Source organism: Patagioenas fasciata, chromosome 19, assembly GCF_037038585.1.
Source record: "Patagioenas fasciata isolate bPatFas1 chromosome 19, bPatFas1.hap1, whole genome shotgun sequence".
NCBI classification, from domain to species: Eukaryota; Metazoa; Chordata; class Aves; order Columbiformes; family Columbidae; genus Patagioenas; species Patagioenas fasciata.
This window is the reverse complement of record NC_092538.1, coordinates 12,800,382-12,819,004: the sequence shown is the minus strand read 5'-3', so window position 1 is coordinate 12,819,004 and position 18,623 is coordinate 12,800,382. Positions and strand designations below refer to the sequence as shown.

The 18,623-nt window shown below is 47.5% G+C and overlaps 1 protein-coding gene across 6 annotated transcripts in view; it reads left to right on the top strand.

Moving 5' to 3' along the window:
- LYRM9 (LYR motif containing 9) overlaps window positions 1-16,916 on the top strand; it is a 28,091-nt gene extending 11,175 nt beyond the window's left edge. For 5 of the 6 annotated variants that reach the window (XM_065853092.2, XM_065853091.2, XM_065853089.2 and 2 more), the window contains 4 exons: window positions 4,155-4,320; window positions 11,188-11,327; window positions 12,001-12,093; window positions 13,216-13,570. In XM_065853092.2, the coding sequence (XP_065709164.1) occupies window positions 11,202-11,327; window positions 12,001-12,093; window positions 13,216-13,233 (237 nt within the window). In that variant the 5' untranslated portion in view covers window positions 4,155-4,320; window positions 11,188-11,201 and the 3' untranslated portion in view covers window positions 13,234-13,570. Of the gene's footprint in view, window positions 1-4,154; window positions 4,321-11,187; window positions 11,328-12,000; window positions 12,094-13,215; window positions 13,571-15,275 lie in introns of those variants that run through there. The other variant, XM_071817187.1, reaches the window with a different exon arrangement.
- The last annotated feature ends 1,707 nt before the right edge of the window (window positions 16,917-18,623 follow it).

Below are 18,623 nucleotides of genomic sequence, written 5' to 3'. Positions count from 1 at the left end.
TTGGTAGGAGCCTATTTGCCTCGCGAAGGAAAAAAGGTGAAAAATGCCGAGTCACAAACAAACGGTAGAAATGAAGTTGGTGCAGATTCCTTACATGGCCATACATATTTGCAAGAGATATTTCTAAATGGCATTTAGTATTGTGGAACGCTCCTGTCTCCATTCCAGCCATGCTGATAGATGCGGTAGCAGAACCCTAATTGCAAATTGCCAGTAAAGGTGCCAAAGGAAACGATATTTTCAGACTTCTGTCAGGGCTACAGCTCCATTAGCGATCTCAGCGTTCTGGAGGGAATTGACTGTTGCTGTTTGTGTTGTATTTGGTTGAGAATAAATATCTCAAGTGTCAGGAGAGTATCTTAACCAGAATATTGTGTAGAGGAGTTGGAGGGGTGCTAAGGATGGTGGATGAACAACTTTCCCCTTGGTAATGACGCGGGGCGGGTCCCTAGCTGTTGTGTGGCGCAGCAGTTTGAATTTCAGGTGGTGCTGGTGTCGCAGGACGCTCCGCCTGTCTTGCTGTGAGCAGCTCTGCCCGGTGTCCCTGGGAGCGCCGCGCCGCTTCGGCCCGCGTTCCGCATCCCGCCGGTGTCCTTGGGACACAGCTCTCTGCTCATCCTGTCATTAATCCGTGTGCGTATTGCTGAGGACACATTTCTTGTTTCTACAAGAGTGTCTTTAAAACAGCTGATACTCTTGCACCAATGAAACATGCAAAGAGCTCTTCATATCCCCAGTTCTCACCAAAACTGTGGGAACAATTTTCTGGCTTGTAGAACAAAGAATTTAGAACAAATTACGTAGCCAACATCTGCACCTGGCGCACTTACTGAGCTCATGTTTGGCAGAGATGCTCAGCCGCCTTCTGCCAAGAGAGCCTTGCCGAAGCAGTTGTACAGGGCTGAAGATGGGATAACGTCTTTTCCTTTTTAGCTCACCAACGCTATTTTCTTGCTTTGTCAAAGTTGAAATTATGTTGGAAAGGAAAATAGCTTTTTAGTTTTAAATATCAGAGGTAGGTTAATGGTTAATGGACCTTTTTCCAGCCGACCTGTCAGGATGATGATGGTGTCTCACTGTAGTTCCAGTGGCAGACACGTCACATATGGGTTGCCATTTTGATGGCTTTGAATGGTAATCTGACCCATAAAAACTGAAGCATAATAAGCAAACTGATTTTTTTTCTGGCTGGCCCTATTCTTGGTGCCATCTGTGTTGGGGTGGAAAGGAGCCTGCTCGAAACATGGTCTGCCTGCCACAGATGGATCTGAAAGAACAGACTCATGTGAACAAGAAGAGAAGGAAGATTCTCCTGAGAGCAGGAAGTTTCACTTGAAAGCGTATGCTGTCTGTTAAATCCTATGGAACATTCATCAGACCTTTCCAGAAATACTTCACATAGATTAAGTGGATTAAACTTATTCCCTAAAAATCAAGAAAAAGCCCCTAAGCTTCCAGACATTGCTGTTCCATCCCACCACTGCCTTCCATCGCTGTCAGCGCACCGCGACACAGTGCGCGAGGCCGGCGGTATCTGATCCTGGCAAGTATTTGCAGTGTATCCATTCCACAAAACCAATCGCAGTAAACGATTTTAAATTCCGTGGATACAGCTTTTTAAGCTGCCATGTGAGTCTTGTTGAAATCGCAGCATTCGGAGCCCTGGGCTGCCATTCTGAATTCCCGTCTTGGTGACTCACAAGGATGCAGTGCAGGTGCAGGTGAGCACCTCTGCTGCTCATGCGCCTCGGCTCAGAAACAGACACATTTAAGCACTTCATTTTCACTGTAGTCAATGACATCTCAGTTCTCTTCTACTCGGCCTGAGAAAGTCTCTGATCTGAACTTAGAGATCCAATGACCTTGTCTTGAGTTTAACCACAAGTGTCTTGGTACTATTTATAAGCCATTGGAACACATTAAATGATTTTCACTGGTTAGGAGTATGGTCTAGAGAAATCTCTGATGTTTTTTAAATCTCTTTGAATTGATTGCACTGCTTGAAGGACCATTTGCTCTGCAGTGAGGAAGCATGTAAAAGAAGGCACTCTTGATGAATCGCGTGCTCACGACACACTTGAACATCCCTCTCAAGTCCTCTTTAAGCCTTTTCTTTCCAGGCTAAATAAACACCAATTTCAGCAATGTCTCATTTACTCCCTTTAATTACTGCTGTTGGGAGAAAGTTTCTGCCGATGCAAATGTGCTATTTTGTCATGTCACATCAAATTGCATCAGCCTTATATTTAGGAACAAAAAGAGGGGGAGGCTGAGGCAGGATGTGGCTACAAATGGAACCGAAGGGTTTTCTTAAGCACAGGCTGAAAATAGAGAATTGAGGCAGCGGTGCTTTTTCAAGCAAAAATCCATGAAAGGGAGAATCGAGTGTGTGACGACAGAATTGAAAAGCAGGCGGGGGTGTGAGATGAGGGAGCTGGGGGCTGGTGTCGCTTCTCCTTCGGGCAAACCCTCGGTGCTGTCAGGTGGCGCGAAGCGGCTTTGACCATCCAGCCGCGTCCCCAGCGCCGGCTGCTGGTGCTGAGCGCCCCGGCCCCGCCGGACCTGCACCGGCCTCCGAGCTGAACCCGTTGACTGCTTCCCCATTGCTTCTTTTGCTTGAAAATGCCAGATTCTTATGTTGGACACAAATTCATTTGTGGCACCATCCGCTGTTTCAGTTGATCTCTTTTAACAACTTCCAGCAGCAGCTCTGAGCTCTCTAAACTAAAACGACATAGACTACTAAACAGGCACAGAGAAAGTCTGCAGGAGCTGTGCAGATAAACGTGGGAGACTTCAAACAATCCATCACACTAAATTCACTTTAAAATGTAGAGTCTCTTCTCAAATCGTACTTTTTTTAAATGTTCATGAGGAAGTCACTTTGGTTCGTCAGCAAGTGCTTGCAGCTTCCCAACGGAAAACACTCTTTGCCCCCTCACAACTGGGGAGAAAATGATCTATTGAAATCCAGTGCATAAATTATGCATGTAATTCATCTTGCTTTGAAATGATGAGTCTGATCAGAGCCTGATGGCAATTAGACGGAGTTCTGAAATATCAGCTGTTGGAGCACCATCAGCGCTCCCGATGCAGATGCAATCTGTGGGCGCGTTAGCAGCACCCGCTTATCAAATTAGAAAGATACAATTCATTTCCTACAGCAAAGCACTTGCATTCTTTCCTCAGAAATAACTGGTGATATTAGAGGTAATACTTTTATTCTTGTCACCAAGAATAATGAAAATACAGTAGAAGCTGAGAAGCTTGTGTGTTTACAGCATCAGGACAAATGGCCATCAAGCGGTATTTCGGAGCGAGGGCGGGAGGCACGGGCACCCCACTCCTCAGGTGGGTGTTGCTCACCTCCAGAGACCCAGGACAGCGACACCCGAGTTTTTCTTCCAATCACTTTCTTAGTACATGAGAAAATGTTTAAAATGCCTCAGTAAAATACGCATGGTTTCATAACCAAGAATGCGTTTGTTATACTTTTTCAAAGCAAGGCACAGAAATGCTAAATGGGGAAGGAGAAGGATAGATGTTTGTTTTGCAGTTGGGGTTGGTTTGTTTTGAACTGAATAAGTCTGAAAATGCCAGACAAAAACTGCAGATCAAATGAAGAGATTCCTTAAGCGTTCTCCAGATTGTTCGTCAAAAAACCACCCAACTGACAACACTGCAACAAGAAAACGTTCTTAATTAATGTCTTCAGTTAAAGGGAAAGCATTGTGGCTCTCTTAAATATGTTATTAAATCCGTATTGTTTAGATAATAGGATGGGGAAAGACACTTGTGCTGAGTGCTGTGTCAAATCCGTCAGGGCAGGTTTTAATTCTAGTTCGCTTGCTGGATTTCACAGCTATTTGTCTGGGATTGGGGTAATTTGGAGGGTTGAGTGAAGCCAGATGACTGTAATGAACTCATTTTGTGTCTTTGACTCATTCTGGCAAAAAAAGATGCTATTTAGGGGGTATTTTGTATTGTTAAGACTTCTGTTCCTCCTGTCTCTCAAACTTTCTTTGGGCCACTGTCTTTGCACCATCACCAACAATTACATCAAATTAATTCAGCATAATTGATTTAATTATTAGCACTGGGGGTTAACAACGTGACTTCAATTGAACCAAAGCTTTTGTCCCCCTTTTCCCGAGGTTTCACGAGCTGTAAACAAATCTGAACCACGGCCGGAACCCGAGGCAGCTCCGTTTCCATCGAGTGCGTTGCCGGTCGGAGCTGTTGTGCCGCGCTCCTGCACTCGGGTGGGCGTCGATACGTGTGAAAGGCAAAGGACACTGTGGCGTCGGTGTCAGCAGCCAGGTACGTGAGAAAAGGAAATCCTGTAGTCACTCCAGAGCCATTCAGTCAAAGGCAGAAAGGGAGAATAATCGTTAATAAAAATTCAGGTATGTAGAGGATATTGAACCTGGCTTAGATGCCGTATTTCAAAAAGAAGACAGACATGGGTTCCAAAGATTGAGAGGCAGCTTTTTGGATTAGGGATGCTGTTGTGGATCACTGGGTGAGACACTCTCGGTAGCACCATTCCTTGTTGAAGGTGGTAGTTTGAGAATCTCTTCCCAGCTCTGCTGTTGCCCTGCTCTGTCACTTTGTACAAGCTGCTCGATTTTTCTGGAGCTCGGTTTCTTTCCTTTGATGTTTCCCCTGTCAGAGACCCAAGAGGCTCAGGCTCTCTCTGCTTGCGCATCACCCATGGTCCGGGTACAGTGCGGTGGGATGTCTGGACGGCTGCTGTGTCTGTTGCAGCGATCTCTGTGCTGCGATGCTCATGGCTCTGCCAAGGGTCAAAGCCAGCTTTTGTCTTCAGCACCAAGGGCCAAAACTGAGAGGAGGGAGGTCGCGTTACTAACGTGAACATTCTCAAAGCGTGCTTTCTGTGCTCAACTAAAGCACGTGCGTGACTTCGCCGTGGCGAGGGGTGTCAGTCAGCGTGTGCAGCGCCCCGGGGGGTCTGCCCCGGGAACTCGAGTCCTGCCCTGCGGCGCTGCAGGCTCGGGGAGGCAGCGGAACTGTGCCGCCTGGTAAGACTGGTAGGAGTCTGATCCATCAGTGTACTTTTGAAGCCTATTTAAGATTTACCAAACTGTCTTCTCCCAGCACACAGCTTCTTTTTTCCTTTTGGAAGCCTCTGTTAAATCAGAATAGGAGAGAAACAAGGACTGAGCTAATGTAGGCAATAGCGTCTCTAGCCCTGTGCTCAAGCAATGTGTAGGCCTGCAATTTAAATACATTACACTAGCTAACATCTGCCATCACTATGTCAGCTGTAGTTTTAATTGCTTCCCTCTTTTAATTGGGTCAAATCATGAAGCAATGAAATCAATTGTTAAGTGGCCCCGTTCTGGAGCCAGGTACTGACTTCCTGGATGATGGAGATCCTTTAACGTTTTTCTTCTCATCTTAACTTCCTGCAAGAACAGTATGTTCTAATACGTAGAGGAGAGTGGTCCCTGAGGAATCGAGGGGCTGGCTTGGCTCTTTGGCCGCCCAAGGCGTGCAGAAGGCGCCGGTCTCCTCTGGCTTTGTGAGGAGCTCTCTCTGGCGGCGTCCCCTGCGGCCGGCGGGGCTGCCCGGGGTAAGGCTCCGTGCTCACAAACTCGTTGCTGGACTGGGGACTCTTTCTTTGCAATAAGCTTGTTGCTAGTCAGACTTCTCCTTTGGTTTTCTTCTGAAACAGGCTCTGTTTGAGCCCGGCCAGGCCATGGGGAGCGACAGGAGAGTTCTTGGGAAAACTCGAGATGTGGCTTTAAGACCTCAGAAATGTCCCGAAGATGTGGCGGGCATCTGCCCGCATGATTAGCTGTTGGTATGGTAACAATCCCTGATTAGTGAACTGGACAAGTTAAAATCCCCCTTAAGAGGCTAAAGGCTCCTGGACGTAAATGTTCGGTAATGCTGCTGCTCATCGACGCTTCCCCCGCGAGCGGGCGTCTTTGCTCGGGATGTGGTGGGACGAACTCATCCATAACTGCACCGCAGAAACGGCTGGTGCCAGGGAGCCTTCTGGCTCCGATTATTCCTTGGATTGGGGGCAAAGGATTGGAAGATGCTAAATTTCAATAGGTGTGGTTTTGAAATAACGAAAGACAGCAAGTTGTTCTTGGTGCTGTGGTAGTGGATAATGTAAATTGGGAAGGACGATTACAGGGCGCGCTGCAGATACCAGGGCGCTGCACAAGTACCGTTGTCATTAGTCTGGGGATTATGTGTGTCTCGTTAGGACTGGAAATCACGGAATCACAGAACGTTGGGGATTGGAAGGGACCTCGGCAGATCATCCCGTCCAGTCCCCCAGTGTGAAATGGTGTGCGGCAGTGGGTCCGTACAATGGGAGGTCATACTGGAGAGCCCCGTTAGACTGGTTTACTCTCTTGTAAGCTGGATATGAGGTTTGCACTAGAAGAATGTTTAGAGGTATCCATCCTATCATAAAATTGGTGGTAGCTTATATTGTGCCCAATTGGAAGATTTTTCAAAAATTTGAAGATTCAAAAAGCACAAAAGGTGCTAAGTCCAACCAGAAGGTTGTTATATTAACCATCATAAAATAGTAGGGAGACCCATGATTGCTCAGGTGGAACTAAGCACTGGAACACATCAAAATACAGTTTTCATGAGAAAGGAAGGAGTGAACAGGCAGGTCTGGTTTAGAGCTGATGGCTCTACGATATAACTCAATTCATATTCACGTGTGATCTCAAAGGTAAATACTTACAGATTTGGCCACAGAGAACAAATTTCCTGTTGACAGAAGTTGAAGGGAGCAGTTTGCAGCCAGGGAGGTAAAGGTGTTGGCGACTGCCTTTCAGAATTTCCCCTAGGCAGAGCAGCCATTGCCAGCTGAGGAGTGAATAGGGAAGTGTGAATTGCACCTGAACCGGGGAGATTCCTGTCCCCCGTTGCTGCCTGGACTTGGCATTTAGTGGGCGTGCTCTGAAGAATATGACTTGAATTAGTCCGAGCATGCTTATTAATTATCCAGAACAGGGTAATCTGGGCTCAGTGTGGGCTGGGCAGCATGTTCCTCGCTGGCATTAAATTGCAAAAGTCTCAATGTTTTATTTGTCGCGTTTGATGTATGACGTGTCTCTGCTTTGTGATACCAAATGAGAGGGTAAGATAAAGCATTTGCCCTGCGTGCAAAGCATCAGGCAGGGAAGAACAGAAATAGAAGCGAACAGAACAAGACTGACTGTCACCGTTCACGCAATTGGACTTCACAGATCATGTTTAGAAAGGACAAAATCCACAACAATGGCAGACCGCAGCTCGTCAGAAGTGATCACATCACAGCAGCAGATCTTCAGAAAAGCCCAGCGTGCTGCAGAGCTGCATCCATTAGCAAGGGACTGGAGCTTTGTCCGTGCTCACCCGCGGGACAGCGGGTCCGGGGGGGCCTGCACCAGTGCCGCTCGTGCGCCCGCACCGGGGCTGGTTTGGCGGGGGCAGCAGGACCGGGGAGGCGAGTCCCTGTGCTCTGACCTGCGGGGAATGAAGCCAGGACGTGCTGGAGGAGCCAGGAGGGTCTGCCGCTCTGCTGTGGTGAGCGGGGGTGCGTTTCAGAGCCCAGTCGTTGGCCTTGCCCGTACCTGCCCGCTGGGCCAGGCAGGGAGGGCTGGTGTCCCAGGCACTGAGAGCGGTCGGCATCCTGCGCAGCAGCAATCCGCTGGGGTGGCCTCCGGGGCCCATGGCTAGACACGAACCACCATGTTTTGTGGTTAAAGAGGTTTGGAGAGGCTGGCAATTACATTCCTGTTTTGGCAGTTTGATTGTTACTTTCCTGTGCAGAAAACGTTGCCGTCTCATTTTGCACAAATACCACTTTTGGAAGCTGTGTTCGTACCGATGAAAGCAGGTCCAGTGAAGGCATGATGAGCCAGGTCACAGAACCTGACTATGAATTTTTAATAGTAATTTCACTAGTGATTTATTTTTCTTGCAGAGTCTGTTACTGGACGCTTAGATTTACATTTCCAAGGAGGCCAAATAATTTTGGCACCTTAAATAAGATAACTATATAAGATGTTCCAAGTGCAACACCACATTCCCAAGATAACTAAAGTCACACCTGTGTTTGAAACAAAACAAAAACCAGTCCATTTCTCTGCGGTTTTATGAACACTTGTACAGCTGGGAGTATTCTGAAGCATCTCCCTAATTGAACCCAACGCTACTCTAAAGACTCGCTACACTTGCGGTGGGGGTGGTTTGTTTGTTTGTGTTTACAGGGTTTGCTGGCTCAATCCCGGTCTGCAAAATGCACTTTTTACTTCTCAGTGATTGTTATGAGTGAGTCCGAACACAGGCTGCTGACACCCCGGGAGACAGAGCCAACAGCAGAGAGATAGGATCAGATGGTCCAGCCTGGCTTCGTGTCACTGAAGTGGCCAAATTGTGAGTGGAGTCCAGGCCTGTCCTGGGCCCTCCTTGCTGAAAATGAACATAAAAATGAACATAACAGTGCTGTGCTGCTTTACTGGGATACTATAACATCAATACATTAGATATCATGAGGTTTGACTACGATAGGGAATTGTAAATACCCGAGTTAGGCTTGTGAAGATGTAATACAAGGTGATGAGAAGACACATCTCCAACCAGTATACTGGGGGAGGAGGGAGCTGACCTGTACACAGCAACAGCTCAGGTAACTCCTGCCGTCCTTTAATTAGCGCTTGCAGTCTCTACAGCCCAGCTTTGGGGCTGTTCAGCTGCTCTGGAGGGACCGAGGTTCTGCCTGTTGAACCACAGGGGTCTGCAGCAGCAGAACAACCCGAAGGCGGGAGCAGCGGCGATCGGTGTCGCCGGGGTCAGCTGTGCACTGGGTCAATTGACAGGCTCGCTAATGCGCAGTGCAGGATTAATTGGCTTTGGTCAGCCTTTGCTTCACTATCTGAATGTCATTATCAGGAATGTAAATGGTTATGCAATGCAGAGAAATGCTACAATAGTCTCAGTGTCTCCTTTTGTACTTGTCTCTTCTTGAACAGGGCTTTATCTAAATGCAAATGGGATTTCAGCCTTCTGATTGGGACATTATACAGTCATCCGCTCCAGAAAAGCACAATTAGTGGATTATTTTATTTCTGACTCAACAGTTCTTGGTTTAGATAGCTTGTTTGTTGTACTCTGCATGATATTTAAGTTATTAGAAAGATATTTACACTATTAGTCAGTATTATAGCCAGATTTTGGGAGGTCGAGGGTTCTTCCTTGGCCCAGCAGAATGGCGAGCGCTGTGAAGTGACGTGCTCAGGAGAACGCGGCTCTGTGGTGTAAAGCGCCCTCGCAGCTCACCCACGACACGCGGTTTGCAGCACCTCTGCAGCCATGAGTCCATGGCAGAGCTCGGGGTACCTGTTCTCCGTCAGTGCGGGAGCCTCACACGCCTGGTGGAAACCTCAGTCTTCACATCTTCTGGTTCAGTGTTTCTGGGAAGGTGGAGGATTTTGTTTCTGAAATCCATCTGTGTGGATGTATTTGTCACATGATTTGGATTCAACAGCTCATTGTTTTCCTGTGAAAAGTTACTGCAGTGGAAAATTCCTAATTATCTATAGTGAAACAACATTTCCAATTCCATTGATCGGTTTAACCCTTCCATGTTTCCGTGGCTCTGGTTTCTTGCTCTCTCCCGTAGCTTAGTTTCTTCATGCTGGAACAAGCTGTCCTGTGCATTCCCAACACACGAGGGAAATGTGCTTGTGTGACAGGAAATCTATTGCACCACTTAGGTTTAATTAGAGCTCAACGACGTATGATGAGTTTACACATCAAGGCCTAGAAACAACAAACTGGCTCCAGTCCCCAAATGTATTTTGAGGTCTGTGTTGCAGAGCCTTTCCTAGGGGTTCCGTAACCGTCGCTGCGTGACTCGCGCTGCATGCAGGTCCTTTACGCCCCAGTGTTGCCGACCCCTGCCGCGGGTGCCGGGTGTGCGGGTGGGTCCCAGCGCACAGCCTGGGTCACCGTCCCTGCCGCCCGCTGGCTCCCCTGCCCGTCCTGCCTCCTCACGCCTTGTCGCTGGGCGGCCTCGGCGCTCCTCGTGGCACAAGCGTCGGCGTTAGGTAGGTGTGGATGTATATAAAGTACCTGCCACGATAGAGCCGGAATCCTTAGCTGAAGAGCATGGGCGCAGGTCCAGGACAGATAATAACGCTGATATCGCCAGGCTCTTTCTCACACTGTGCACAAGCAGCTCTGCCCTCTCATTCTACAAGATGTTATTTTTGACAAAAGATACGTAGATTCAGAAAATCAATGTTATAGAGATGTCATCCAGTTCTATTCTGAAATAAATTGGGCCAAAGGACTTTAATTACTGAAGAAAAGGAAAAAAATATTCCAAATGATGAGTAAGTATCATAACAGGTGCTAAAATAATGCCATACACCTACTTCATTATTCAGTTACTTATTTATTATCGTTATTCTTGAAAGTAGTGATGTAAAAGTGCTGCTTTTTCAAATGTTAATTTAGTTCTCCCCAGATGGTAACCATCTGTTGAACGACAAGTCATTTACAATATTTGATTAGCACTTTTTAGAGCTTGGATGGACTTTTTGTTACAAAATGCAACTATAGTGATGAAGGTGAAACTTGTTAGGTTCATTCTTTTCCTGTTACCAAAAAAAAAACCCCAAAAACCACAGAAAGCCAGCTATCCCATTAATAGTCCAGTTCATAAAATATTCTTGAGAGAGTGACAGTGCTAGGAAATAGTGTTGAATCCCAGCAGAGCATCCTCGTTCTGCAGGGTCACCACGGGATGGACCCCGAGGGTGCTCAGGGAGAGCACTGGAAACTGGAGTGGATCTGAACCAGGGCTGCTCGAGCAGAAAACTGCTGCACCGGGCAGGGACAGCAGCTTACACTGGGGGGCTCTTTTAGACTAGAGAATACTGAATATTGCAACACATCGTAATGCTGCCATCAGAAAGTGATCTGGCATGAACCGCTCACTGTGGTATTTCAGTACCTTGATCAGTGACAACTCAGCCCCCTCTGTCCATAAACTGAGATGCGATTCATTTCATACTGTGTTTTCTTTCAAAGTTCCTTCAGGTTATGCCGCTGGACCTGTTTTCATTGTTGTAAAACTACACTTTTACTTCTGTGGCTTTACCAAAATTCATGAGGTGCTTTGACTCGTTTTGTTTCCCACAGGCACGGAGCCGGCGATGGCCCCGCTGCCGGGTGCCGAGCGGGTGCGCACCGCGGTGCAGCTGTACCGGTACCTGCTGCGCTGCTGCCGGCGGCTCCCCGAGGAGGGCGCGCGGCAGCACTACAGGCACGCCGTCCGCCAGGTGAGGGACCGCCGCTGCTCCTGCTGCACTTCCGCGCTGTGGGGTTTTGTTCTCCTCCTACTCTTTGGACCAACTTTTTATAACTCCTGACACCTAAAGATTTATTCTTCTGCAAGTTTGAAACACTAACGGCTTTGAAGGATTATCCTGGAGTGTGTGAAGGAGCATTTCTTCTTGTTTGCTTTGAATCTGAAAACTATTTGTCTTGGCTTTCATGTCTGATTCTTGTGTTAGACAGGAAAGTGAACAATACTTTCTTACTCAACTGAACACGTATTTTATGGTGACTTACTGGTTTCTTTTCAGTCATTTATCTACATATAGATCTCCTGGCCCAACCCCCTGCTGGGTAAATCTCATCTAATTGTTCACATGGAAACAATTTCATGCGTTTGATGATATTGTTGTCCCGTGTCTCTCTAGTTTTAACGTACCAGACAATTTCCATTGTCCTGAATTGAAGGTCTCTGGTGGTTTTTGCTGATGATGGATGAAAGGAGTAAAATACTTCATAGAATATTATATTTGACAAGACTTGTTACAACGTATATTTCTACCTTTTCAGACCAGCGGTTTGCTGGCATCAAATACTTTCTTTGAGATGTAGAGGTGATCCTTGTTTTGGCAGCTGTTGCGTTGAGTTCCCCGCTCAGTGTGACACTTTATGTTGCAGAGTTTCAAAGTCCATGCAGATGAAGACGATCCCGAGCGAATCCAGCAGATCATCAAGAGGGCCATTGAAGATGCTGACTGGGTCATGAATAAAGTAAGCACATCAGATTGTCCACGTTTTGCTCTGTCCCAATTCAGATCAAGGAACACACTGGAAAGCAAGTTAGGAGCAGCAAACATGTTGTTCTGGATGCTGAAGTGTCTGGGTGAAGGGAAATACCCACTGGGGTTTACAAGTGTGATGATTCTTGTTTAAAAATTCTTCTTTGTTGATATAAACTTGTGTGTTTTCAGAACTGATGATGTTTTAAGTTGGTCTCAGTATAAATCTTTGTTTCCGTGAAGAATTATATCAAAATTCAGCAGTGGTGTCTGTTATAACTCTATTATGGAGGAAAACACGATGCTATTTTGCAAGCCGCAGTTTGCTGCTGTGCATCAGCTGCTCTCCTGCCAGGTCTCTGTCCTCTCCGAGTCAGTTTATGTGAACTCCCAGAACACTTGTTTCTTCCTCAGACCTTGCCTGTGGCTCTGCAGACCAGCGTTGGACGACGTGCTGGCAAAGCTCTGGTCACTGGTTACTTGTGCTGTAGGTGTCACCAGTGGAGACGCCTCTTGTGTCACAGCACTGACCGGTACCACCCAAACTGGCTCTTAAAGCACAGTATGAAGATGGTTTCTCATCAGACAGCTGGGGCCACCTGGGCCTGCAGTCTGCTCAGGAGCACGTTAACCTGCTAACGTGGATTTCTCAGAGTAGGAGGAAACTAGTCAGAAGTTCAGCTTGCTCTAACTAACAGTCATTTACTAAATGACTGTTAAGTCCTTCTCTCTGCCAGCCCATGAAATCCACATGAGAATTATTACAGGAGCAAGCATAGATTAATCATAGATTATAAAATTATAGCAGTAGGCAAATCCCAGCAGTTCCAGCCTGGTAAGTAACTGTCCATGCCTGAATCTGATTTCATTCTCCCTCGCTCTGGTTCTGCTGCAGAGCTGGCAGGCTGCTGGCAACGGAGCTGCGCGAGACCCGCCAAGACACATTGGTTTGTACTGCAGATGGAAAGCCTATCAAATTTCCATCTAACTTAAAGGAAACTGAGATAATTTTATGTAGATCGTGAAGAAGGTTGTAAATCCTTGTCAGTATGAACGATTACGTTGTTATGTGCTATTTCCTACAAGTAATTGTTTGTTTCTTTTTTCTTTTTAGTATAAAAAACAGAAGTAGAAGAGGAATGATGAAGACAAGGATGTCCTTGGTAAACATCCAGAGGCCTTGCAGTAAACTCAGTACTATATTTTAGTTATTGCCTGGAGTTTTCTCCTAGATAATGCAAATACAATAATTTATATCTCATTGGGATGTCATGAAGCTGAATTAGTGTTTCTGAAGCTACACGAGTCTGTAGATTAAAAGGCACAGTCTAGGTGCAAAGTATTAGCTTGTATAATCACCAGCTTTTAAGTTAAAGCCCGAACTTGTTTAAGATTTTAGTAACACAGAGCTTCTCAGGAAGACTTACTGAGAATAAAAGTGGAATGGAGTACAAGTCATTAACAAATAAGCGATACCCTGTGTGTGGCGCATATCTGAATTACAGCGTCTCATCTGAAGGAGCTGAACTGGGATGAGCACGAAGGTCCTGGGAGCCTGCAAACCCGAGAAATGCTCCAAGGATCGGGGCAGGTTTCTTTGATTTGCTGGGGCCTGGGATGCGCTGTCGGGCCCGAGTTGCCCGTGGCACAGTGACCCATGGCGCAGCAATGCCCAGCGGTTCGGCAGCGAGGCTCCTTGTGCCCCGTTCTCATCGAGGGGACTCAGATCAGCCTCCTTGTGCCCCGTTCTTATCGAGGGGACTCAGATCAGCCTCCTTGTGCCCCGTTCTCATCGAGGGGGCTCGGATCAGCCTCCTTGTGCCCCGTTCTCATCGAGGGGGCTCGGATCAGCCTCCGTGTGCCCCGTTCTCATCGAGGGGACTCAGATCAGCCTCCTTGTGCCCTGTTCTCATCGAGGGGGCTCGGATCAGCCTCCGTGTGTCCCGTTCTCATCGAGGGGACTCAGATCAGCCTCCTTGTGCCCTGTTCTCATCGAGGGGGCTCGGATCAGCCTCCGTGTGTCCCGTTCTCATCGAGGGGGCTCAGATCAGCCTCTGCCAGAACCAGGGGTGCGTTTGCAGAGGAGCGACCCGCGCTCGGCTCTGGTTTTCACCCAGCAGCAGGCACGAACGCAGGGGCACTGAGTGCACGGTGTACCCACAGGAACTTTAAACGCTTCTGAAACTTGAACCCCAGTGTTTTCCACTTGCCTGTCTGTGCTGCGGGAGTATCTTCATTCTGCTCTCCCGGTTTGCACTTGAACTGATGCTTGTCTTATTTAAATATAGGTGCCCATCACCCTAATCTCTAGGCTCTCATGAAAATGGACACCATTTAGAGAGGATTTGTGCACTGAACGGTATAATCACTGAAACGTGCAATATTGCACAGATATAAAGGCCTTTGCAGCTTTTTGCAATGTGTAATAAATGTCCTTTAAAAATGGAAGTCCATGTCCTTTTTAAAAAACCATCTTTCCTCTGCTCTAACAGATTTTTATCAGGGAAAACTCCATAGAAATACTAGGTATCCTAGATAAAATTAACTGTGTGGTGAACAGTTTCCGTGTGCGGCCGAGCCGTGCTCCCGGCTGCCGCGGCGCCTGCAGGTGGCAGTGCCAGCCCCAGCGCCACTGCCGCTTCAGAGAGCTCTGCAGCTGGGAAGGGTTTTAACCCCTGCACGTACATCAGAAATGCTTGCTTGTCTTTACTGTCCTTTTTAAAATAGGTTTTTAAAATATGCTCATCTGTCTTCTTTTTTAAATATGTTTATCTATCTTACATTTACTTTCCCTCAGGGTGTTTTGTGGTAGTCCTGTTCATTAAACAGAGCCATACTACACTAAGTGCTGTAAAACATGTTGCAAAAGACCAAAGGCTTATAATCTAAATATGTCTGGAAGATAATAGCAATAGGCATAGAATTTTGGTTGGAAGAGACCCTTAAGGCCCTTGAGTCCAACCAGAGCCCCATGTCCCCGAGAGCCTCGTCTGCGCGGCCATTCAAGCCCGCAGGGCTGGGGACCCCGCGCTGCCCTGGGCAGCCGGTCCAGGACATGGCTTTTGTTGTCACGCTTCATGTCGTGTGAGATATCATATTTTGTTCAGTTAGTTAATAGGATAACCGCATGTATCTAAACCATTCTTATATGCCTGTTATTTAACTTATGGATAGTTCAAGAGGGACAGCCCCAAGGAGCCAGAAGGCACAACTGTGGCACGTCTGCAGCTCCGAATGCCTGAGGTGCCGGCTGAGCTATGGGAACGTGGGACCAAAGGTACGGTAGATGTAACGATGCGGTAGATGTAACAATGCGGTAGAAATAACGATACGGTAGGACCAGGGTCTGTGGGTTTTAGTGTTTGCAGCCTGGTAGCACATGCAGTTCTGGGTGGGGCGCAGTGGGGAACGTGGGACCAAAGGTACGGTAGATGTAACGATGCGGTAGAAGTAACGATACGGTAGGACCAGGGTCTGTGTGTGTTAGTGTTTGCAGCCTGGTAGCACATGCAGTTCTGGGTGGGGCGCAGTGGGGAACGTGGCCGCGGAGGCAGGAGATGCCGTGACTGAATGTTTTGACGGCAGTCGGTCAGTTGTAGGGCATGATGAGATGTCAGAGTAACCTCTTTATATACAAACATAATCTGGTTTTCAAATTAACAAACCTTTGAACAGAATGGAAATATAATGTGAATATAACTTTATTTACTCTTGTGGAACAGCTACATTTCTTGGTAGTGGGAGACACAATGCAAACAACTGTTTATTTCCTTGTAATAGTGAAAGTAACCTCGATGTCTAAGACAGACTCATTTATCTGATAACTGACCCGGAGTCATTCAGCTGCATAGCTGAGGCTTTATCTTTTCAAGATATTATACATATTCTATTCTTCAGCAGCATAAGTTGAGGCAAAGGTGTTTAATATTAGCCCAGATGTAGATGAGAACCTGCACTCTGAAAGGGATTTAGGCAGAGCTTCAATACTTTCAACCCAAATTATTGTTCAGAAAACTTGTACTCAGAAGTCATTTAATCCTGGAGTTGCCCTAGTTTACTGCTCACTAGCCTGTTTGACTCGCGAGTTAATGCGGTAAATTCAGTTCATCGGTGCCCAGGGTCACCTCTGAGCAGCGCTCGGCCTGGCCGAGCCCCAGGAGCCGTTCTCCGCTCCCCCCAAGTGTCCGTCCGGTGTCAGTGCCCTGTGCCGTGATCAGCTGCCGGTGGCTCAAACCGGGCCTGCCGCAGGGAACACTTAGGCGCAGGCCTGGCTTTATTCCTGCTGCTCCCAGGGGGACGCTCCTTGGCCGGTCTCCCTCATGGTTCTCGGGCGGCAGTTGCAAAGAAGATATCAACACCAAACAGACTGGGCCGTTTGTGTTTCCACAGTCAGTCCTCTGGAATCTCTGCAAATCAAAAGCTTGTGTGCAAGTTAAGAAATTGGGGGTCAAAGAGGCTGTGTTGTATGCTGTCATTACTGTTGCAAAGTGTAGAAGAAAATAGCTTGCAATGTTTGTTGAGCTGTTGATGCAAAACAAGGATAATGTCAGTAAAAAGGAACAAGGCTACTCCCAGGTTTTAGTTTCTTTTTCTTGAAATGAGGAACCCATTTCTGTGCTCGTATATCATACCAGTTCTGGTAAGTACTGGCCTTTTGCTGGGTATGTGCAATAGTGGGAAGATAAAGGGCTCATTGGGAGGCTGCTCCAAAGCCCCTGTTTTGGTTGGCCACGCTGATAAGCACTCCCGTCCTGAGCATTCAGTGACGCTCTCCCCACGGCTGGCGTCGCCCCACGGCTGGCGTCGCCCCACGGCTGGCGTCGCCCCACGGCTGGCGTCGCCCCACGGCTGGCGTTGCCCCACGGCTGGCGTCGCCCCACGGCTGGCGTCGCCCCACGGCTGGCGTCGCCTCATGGCTGGCATCGCCCCACGGCTGGCATCGCCTGGCCACTCATTGTCAGGGTGTTCACAGAAGTGATATAACTACAGTTTTGTGTCTTGTTACTGTAAGACCTTGGGTCAATAACTTCTCCTAAGTTCTCCTCGACAATCAGAGGAGTTGAATGGACTAAACTGTTCAAAGGTTGCGGACAGACACCTCCACCAGTTAAACTAGAGAGGATCTCACAGGAGGCTTGTTATACAAGACAAACATTAGAACAAGGAAAAGTCAGTTGGGAGTCTTCTGTTCAATAGATTGGGATCACGCTTTTAATTCTTGCAGTGTAGAGAAACAGATCATTTGAATTTTCTTTTTTAAATTTGTTGGTATCAGGTTTTGGTATGGAACAAATGTTAAGTTTGTGGTTTATTTAAAATAAAGGCTAGCACTCTGTGCTTCACATAGCTAAATAGATGTATATAGCTCTGATCACATTCTTGTGTCAGAGGCGTTACTGATTTCAATTCACTATTGCCACTGAAGGTCATCTGAGCCCTGTGTGTACTGAACAGAATCCCAAGTCAATAACTGGATATTCTTTAAACCGTTCTTTAGCACCAGCACTTTGTAAACTTTCTTCACACGTTTCATTATGTCACAGGCGTTGCTTTTTGTTCAGGAACACGTGAGCTTAAGAATTTGATGCTGAACAAAAACATCCCTTCTCTGGTGTTTGGCTCATTTTCAAATGTCATAAGGAAGTGATCTTTACTGCGATACTATAAAGAAAGACTGTGCACACTATTTCTGAGAAACAAATAATGATCACTGTGATCTTTTCTTAAGGGAAATTTTCCTATTTGTGGATAGCTTTGTGCTTTCATCTAAAGCTCTGATAAAACAACCCAAACGGGCAGCACAGGGGCTCTGAGGCTTAGACCTTCAATATAACATCCATTCATTATGGGAGTCCTTGACCTTCAGCTGTAAGAACGGGTCTCAGAGCTCTATGTTCCGCAGTGTAGCGTCCCTTGGTGTCAGCCAAGCCAGCGTGAGTTTGTTTGAACCGTCTGAGGGTCTCGTTGTCGAGAGCTGTGTCCTAAAGCAGATGGTGGCACATGGCGAAGGCACAGGCAATGGCGGTGGCACATGGCGAAGGCACAGGCAATGGCGGTGGCACATGGCGAAGGCAAGGGCAATGGCGATGGCACACAGCGATGGCACGGGCAATGGCAATGGTTATGGCACGGACGATGGCACGGGCAATGGCGATGGCAATGGTTATGGCATGGACGATGGCACGGGCAATGGCGATGGCAATGGTTATGGCACGGACGATGGCACGGGCAATGGCGATGGCAATGGTTATGGCACGGACGATGGCACAGGCAATGGCGATGGCAATGGTTATGGCACGGGCAATGGCGATGGCAATGGTTATGGCACGGGCAATGGTTATGGCACGGACGATGGTTATGGCACGGACGATGGCACGGGCAATGGCGATGGCAATGGTTATGGCACGGGCAATGGCGATGGCAATGGTTATGGCACGGGCAATGGCGATGGCAATGGTTATGGCACGGACGATGGCACGGGCAATGGCGATAGCAATGGTTATGGCACGGACGATGGCACAG